This window comes from Sus scrofa, chromosome 2 (genome assembly GCF_000003025.6).
Source record: "Sus scrofa isolate TJ Tabasco breed Duroc chromosome 2, Sscrofa11.1, whole genome shotgun sequence".
NCBI classification, from domain to species: Eukaryota; Metazoa; Chordata; class Mammalia; order Artiodactyla; family Suidae; genus Sus; species Sus scrofa.
The window spans coordinates 396,762-403,861 of record NC_010444.4 but is presented as its reverse complement, the minus strand read 5'-3'; the positions used below and the strand labels follow the sequence as shown (position 1 = coordinate 403,861).

Here is a 7,100-nt window from a genome sequence, read left to right as displayed (position 1 = left end):
GGCCTTGGTGGACTAAGCGGGTGACTGGGGTCTTATTCTATTTCCTGTAACAAGTGCGCGTGAAGCCACTGCCAACCTGGCCTCCGTCCCATCTTCCTGCCTCACCAGAGGGGACCAGGCCCTGCCGGGTGGGGTTTGCACAGCAGCCTCAGCAGAAGGGAGTGGGAGGAGTCCCCCCAACCTGGAAAATGCTAAAGTGGCAGCTCAGGTGCCCGTGCGGCCTCCCGCCGGCAGCCAGCTCGTGGCGGCGGCCTCGGGACCAGGCCCTGCGGGAGCCGTCCCAGGGCTGGAGGGCAGCTCTCTCCCTTTTGTTTTTTTATCATTTTATTTTCAAGTTTTCTGGCTGCCCCCACGGCATATGGACGTTCCCAGGCCAGGGAGTGAATCCTTTAACCCAGTGCACTGGACCAGGGACGGAACCTGAGCCCCGCACTGACCTGAGCCATGCAGTCGGATTCTTAACCCACTGCCCCCGGGTGGGAGCCCTGTCTCCCCTTTTCTTTACAATAGAAGCCTGGGGACCATACATGTTGGGGGGCCGCATTTCTCAGCCTGTGACGCTGTCCCTAGTCACCCTGGACGTCAGGCAGCTTCTGGAAGTTGCTGTCGAGGGTGTGTCAGTGTCCTCAGTTCTGCGTCAGCACTTCTGGTGGCCTCTCCTGCTGGACACAGCCTCGGGGCACAGGCAGGGGCCGGTTTCTGTCAGCTGGCATGGTGTGGCTGTCAAGGCGCGGAGATCCTCTGAGCTGTAGGCCGTGGTGACCCTGGCATTGGTGGGCCCAGCCGTGTGCTGGGCAGTCAGTACCCTGGGGACCTGCACCTGTTCCTCCACCTTGTCTCTGCCTTGGGGCCGTAGGAGTCTGTCCACAGGGCCAGAAGGGGCGGGGTGGGGCCATCAGCAGGTCCCAGGCCAGAGGAGGGGCACCCACTGGCCTGGCCCTACCTCCTGGAGCACAGTCAGTTCTTAGAACAGAGAACAGAGGTGAGAACAGGTGTGTGGGGGGCGCGGCCTTGCCCCACGAAGACCACTGTGGGGCGTGGGCAGAGCAGCAGGCGCTGCAGTGGGCGGGCGGGCATGCTGCTAGTTGAGATCGTTTCGGCAGCAGCAGAAGCCAGCTCTGACTGCCTGGCGAGACCATGGCAGGCACGTGGGGCAAGCATCAGAGATGGGCAACAGGGCGTGGGTGTGGTGCGTGGACCTGAGACACACAGGCCAGTGGCCAAGTCGGGGCCCCTTGCTGTAATGGTGGCTCAGCTTTGGGGCAGGTGTCTTGCCTGGGCGAGGCTGCGCCATCTGGGGCTCCTCCCTGGGTACAGGGACCCCTCCCTGGGGGATGCCCAGGATGTCTGCTGCAGCCGTCCTCACACTTCACTGGCGAGAAGGTGCTGGACGCTGAAGCAGCCACCAGAGCCAGGGTGCCCTCCCCTCACCCCCACTCCATGTCCGACCCTGTGGGGTTCAGAGACACGGCACCCTCATCAGCCCCCCTGCCCATCAGTGCTCGGCTCCCCTGAGGTCAAGTCTCCCCCAGGGCAGTAGGGACAAGCTGGTCCTGGGGGTGTTCAGAGGAGGCTTCTGGGAGGAGGCGGCAGCTGAGAATCTGAGCAGGAGAGGGTGGCCACCCAGAGCTGGGAAGGGGCCGCCTCTCTCTCCGGGTCGGGCCTGATGCCGTGGCCCTCACTGCCCACAGTTTCTCCTGTTCAGAGCAGAACCGAGCACCTGGCAGCGGCTGTCCCCGTCCTCCTCACAGCATCCCACAGGAACACCCAGCCACGGCGCTGGGAGCAGTGGGCCGAGGCTGGAAGGAGTCCAGGTGGGGCCGTGTCTGAATGGGCTCGGGAGGCATGCTGGGCAGGCGGGCTTCTCCCTGCTCTCGCCCTGGGCCTGGCCGTGGGGCAGAGGGTGGCTGAGGGCCTGTGAGCCTCTGCTCAGCCCTCCCTGAAGGGAGGTGGCTCCACGAGCCCGTTCATCTGTCCGGCACCAGGCCAAACGTGGTGAGGCCCGGAGCTGGCAGGGAGCTCTGCTCTGACCTTGAGGCAGCGGCCAGAGCGGTGGGCAGGGCGGGGTGGGGAGGCTGCTGCCTTCGAGCTCCCGGGTGGGGGTGGGTTGCCCCTGGCCCGCGCGGGGGCTACCAAGCTGTTAGAAGAGGGTGTGAGTGCTGGCACAGCCGGCCTGGCAGGGGCTGCTCAGGTCCCCCACGGAGGCTTCTCCTGGGGCAGAGCTGCCCACACCTCCCTGCAGCCGGCGCAGGGGCCCAGCCCAGCAGGGACCCGGGCTTCCTTCCAAGGAGGGCGGCTGGGGGTCAGGAGGGGCCCCCCCCTTGCCCCCTGCCCCACCGCCAGGAGGCTTCCCAGCCGGGTGTTTGGCATCCCTTTAATGACTCTTGCAGAACCTCAGGCCACGAGCGGGGTCCAGACCAAGGGTGGGCTCAGCAGCAGAGGCGCAGAGCCTTGCGGAAAACAGAGCGGAACTCGGCGTTGAAGGCGGTGTAGATGACGGGGTTCAGGGCGCTGTTGACATAGCCCAGCCAGGTGACCGCGCTGACCAGCCGCGGGGGCACGGCGCACGTGGGACACAGCGCCCGGGTGATGTGCACGACAAAGAAGGGCGTCCAGCACAGCAGGAAGGCCCCTGGGGGCGGCGGGGCGGGGGCGGTGGGGGGTGCTGCGTGAGCGGGTCCCTGCCACGCCCCCCCCCCTCAGCGCCGCCTGCCACCCTGGGCGCTGCCGCGTTCCCTCCGCCCGCTGCCCCGGGCTGGTACCCACCAACCACCACGGGCAGCACCCTCATAGCTTTGCGCTCGCGGCCGGTGATCTTGGCGCGTCTCCTGCGGGCCTGCAGCGGGGCTTCGGCGGCTACAGCGGCGTCGAGGGGCGGAGGGGCATCGGGGGGCGGGCGGGTGTCGGGGGCCGGCGGGATGGCGTCGGGGGTGGGGTGGTGTCGGGGGCCAGGATGGCGTCGGGCGGCGGCGGGCCAGGGCCGCTGGGCCGGCGGGGCGCACGGCCGTGCAGCTTGGCGCGGCGGGCGGCCTCCCAGCGCCGCAGGCCCCGGAACGTAGCCCAGTAGAGCAGCAGCATGAGTGGGCAGGGCAGGAAGAAGGAGCACACGGACGAGTAGACCACGTAGTCGCGGTTCTCCAGGCGGCACACGGCGGGATCGCGGCCGCGCGCATCGTTGAGGCCGCAGAGCACCGGCGCCGCCACCGCCGCCGACAGCAGCCACGTGGCGCCGATGAGCAGCAGCTGACGGCGGCTCTGGCGGTTGTAGTGCAGGGGCACGGCCACTGCCACGAACCTGCGGGGAGGGCGGGGAGGGCAGCGGTGGCGCGCAGGGCGGGGCGGCGGGGGCGGCGGGGGCGGCTTACCTGTCCACGCTGATGGCGCACAGGTTGAAGATGGAGGCGGTGCACAGCATGACGTCCATGGCCATGAGCGCGTCGCAGAGACCCGGGCTCAGCAGCCACACGCCGCCGTGCACCTGCGCCGCAGGGAGGGCCCCGGGTCCTCAGCAGGGCTGAGGGCTGACCTTCCCCCCAGCCGGCCACCGCCAGAGCTGTTTTTCCGACCCGCCCTGTTCGGGGGGAGCAGGGCCAGGGGAAGGGGAGTGGGGCAGCTGGGCACCGTCACAGGCCTGGGTAAGCCTCCCGCTCAAGTTGGGTGCCAAGAGACGCCCCCCATTCCTTTCCGTTAGAACTGAGGAAGGCCGGGGAGGGGGACCCCGGGGGCACAGTCACCTGAGGACCGTGATCTCTCAGGACGTGAGGCCCGGGTCCCCTCCCCGAGCAGGTGGGGAGGCTACTGCCCTGGAGCGCTTGCCCAGCACTCCTATCCCCCACCCCGCCCGGCAGTCGGCCTGTGGGCTGAAACTGTCGCTGCTCCGGGATTCTGAACACAAGCACCCACATCACTGACACAGAGCCTGAGTCCTGAGCACTGCCCAGCGCTCCCACCAAGGACAAAGGAGCAGGCAGCCGCCCCCCTTCTAAATCCCCTCCTGCTGATTTGGGACGATTAGGAGCTTAAGAGCCTTCACAGTGACGTCTGCCGGTGGCTCCGGGGGAGCGGCAGGTCATGAACGTCCTTGTCCTGTTAGCCTCTGGCCCAGCCCTGCCCCGACTCACCGGGTCCACCTTAGAAAAGCCAAGCCTCCCCTCCCCCACAGCCCAGGACACTGTGTCCCCAACTCTGCCCTAAGCAGCTTTTCTCTGCCCAAACCAGAGTGGACATGGCTGGCAACAGGGGGGACCCACCCAAGGGCTGGACCTGACCTGGGGTTTTGGCAGGGGCTCTGGATCCCACACCTGCCCCTTCCCTTGGATTCGCTGCCAGGCCTGGGTCCCCCTCCCTCCAAATGTGCCCAGTGCCCTGCAGCTCCCGGCAGCTGAGCCTCTCCTGCTGAGGGTGGAGTCTGCTGAGTGAAGGTCTCCTTCCCTGGGGCTTGCTGATGTGTGCGTGCATGTGGTCTGGCGAGTACCGCTGGGGTGGGGGGAGAAGAACCAGCTCGGGGTGGGGGGCGCTGGACTGCCAGAGTCGCCAGCTTCGGGGGTTTCTGTTTTGAAGGACAGAAGCATCCCTTGGGTGGTGGACACCAAGACAGAGAGGGAGAAGAGAGAGACAGACAGCAAAGCAGGCAGATGGACAGCGAGACAGGGGAGGGAGTGGAGTTCGGAGGAGACGGCGGCTCCAGTTGTTCTGTGACCAGGCTCAGCGCCCAGGTCCAGGTTCCTGAGAAGCCAAGCGGCAGAGTCACGCTGGGTCTTCGATATGGCCCAGGACAGGGGACAAGGAGCAGGTGAGGGGTGTGCGTGGGGATGCCGCGGGCTCACCTCGGAATAGACGAAGAGAGGCAGCACAAGCAGGGCGAGTAGGAGGTCGGCCGCCGCCAGGCTCACGATGAAGTAGTTGGTGGGCGTCTGCAGGGCGCGCTCGGCCGCCACGCTCACGCACACGAGTGAGTTCCCCGCGAGCACCGCGCCGATGAGCAGCACGCCCCCCGCCAGCGCCGCCGCTGCCCCGGGGTCCCCTGCGCCGCCGCCTGTCGCCGGCTCGCGCCCCGCCAGCAGCCCGTCGGCGTCCGCGACGCTGCGGTTCCCCATGGCGCCCGGCCCCACGCGCCCCGGCGGGCGCTCAGCACCAGGGACAGAGCCCGGGTCGCGACCCGGGAGCCCCGCCCCTGGGGCAGGCCCAGCCTAGCGCTAGTCCCGCCCGGCCCCGCCCGGCTTGGTGGACCCCGGGGGCCCCAAGTTGCGCCGTCTCCGCTCTTCTTGGACTCCTGCGGTCCGAGAGCCGGGCGGATGGACAGATGCAACAGCCCCGCGAGATCCGTGTTAAGCGAGTTGATTGGCACGGGCGGCCCGGGGCATCGCTCTGCGCCGCGCAGGGTTGGCGAGCGACGGGCGGCTCTGCGCCCCGAGAAACGGACGGGGACGGAAGGCCGGCCGGATCTTCCCTGGAGACTCGCGGGCACCCACGCCAGCGCCATCCTGCGCGGCCCCAGAGGACCCACCCTCCCCCGGGTCCCTTCTTGGAGCCAAGCTGGCGTCCCCTCCCCAAGGTCGCTCCTGGTGTCCGTCCAGGCGACGGTGGAGCCACTTCCCACTCCGTCCCCTTTACGCGACTGGGGAGAAATTCTTTTCAGGCCGCTTCCACCTCAGTGGTGCTCCCCCTTCCACCCTCGACACCCAACAGGACCCTACTTCTTTTTTTTTTTTTTGTCTTTTTGCTATTTCTTGGGCCGCTCCCGCGGCATATGGAGGTTCCCAGGCTAGGGGTCTAATCGGAGCTGTAGCCACAGGCCTACGCCAGAGCCACAGCAACTCGGGATCCGAGCCGCGTCTGCAACCTACACCACAGCTCACGGCAACTCCGGATCGTTAACCCACTGAGCAAGGGCAGGGACCGAACCCGCAACCTCATGGTTCCTAGTCGGATTCGTTAACCACTGCGCCACGATGGGAACTCCAGGACCCTACTTTTTGACGTCCGCAGCAGTGATTGCACACCCTAATCCAGCTGCCCTAATCCACCAGTCTGGACCACACTCAGTCACCCGCCACCACATCTGCTGCCTGAGCCTTCATCCTCTACCCGCAGCGGAGTCGTCAACCCCAGTCCCTGTGCCGTCACCTCCCAGCCTGTGCCCCCGGGCTGTTGGCTCTTCTGAGCCTGAAAAGGCCCAAACCGGAGGAAAGGCCATGATAAAAACCCAGCAGTAGCTGGAATTCTGCATGGTTTTTCTTTTTCTTTTTAGGGCTGTACCGGCAGCACATAGAGTTTCCCAGGGTTAAGGTCAAATCAGAGCTGCAGCTGCCGGCCTACACCACAGCCACAGAACGCCGGATCCGAGCCTCGGACAGCTCATGGCAACGCCAGGTCCTTAGCCCACTGAGCAAGGCCAGAGACGGAACCCGCGGCCTCATGGATGCTTGTTGGGTTCGGGAACCGTTGAGCCATGACTGGAATGCCTGCTTTGCTTTGCTTTTTGACAGCCTCCACGGCACATGGAAGTTTCCAGGCCAGGGATCTAATTCGAGCGGGAGCTGTGACTTTCGCCAGAGCTGCAGAAATGCGGGATCCTTACCCCACTGCCCTGGGCTGGGGATTGCCCCGGAGCCTCCGTGGAGACCAGCTGGAGCATCAGCCCACTGCGCCACAGCGGGAACTCCCCTGCTCTTTAGACAAGTTCTGTCTGAGTCACTTATTCTCCACAGAGAAAGGCCCCAAGGGAGAACCTTCTCCAGCTGCAGCGCCTCCTCCTACAAACCCGCCAGTCCGGGGCTTCTCCGGAGAACTGGGGGTGGTCCTCCCTCCCCCCATGGCAGAGCCTATGTGCCCATTGCCCTCCACCTGCCAACGCAGGACTGCAGGAGCAGGACGGGCTGTGGGTGCAGCTAAGACTGCACTGCACCCACGGGACACAGGGAGTCGGCCCAGACCATCCTCTCTCAGATTATAAAAGCACCCAATTTCCTTGTTTTCGTGCAACGAAAATGTACAGCAAGTTTTCTTTAAGGACTTTTACTATGACCTGGAGCCCGTCACTAAAAGGGCCAAGAAGCGGCTGCAGTTGTCACTCACGGGCCATCTGACGCACGTTTCTT

At 65.9% G+C, this 7,100-nt stretch overlaps 1 protein-coding gene across 1 annotated transcript; it reads right to left on the bottom strand.

Moving 5' to 3' along the window:
- On the bottom strand, nt 2,323-5,096 carry DRD4 (dopamine receptor D4). Its single transcript, XM_003122390.3, is given in 5 exon segments — nt 2,323-2,632; nt 2,767-2,953; nt 2,956-3,295; nt 3,366-3,478; nt 4,827-5,096. Coding segments are annotated over 5 exon segments (1,113 nt in total). The 3' UTR covers nt 2,323-2,429.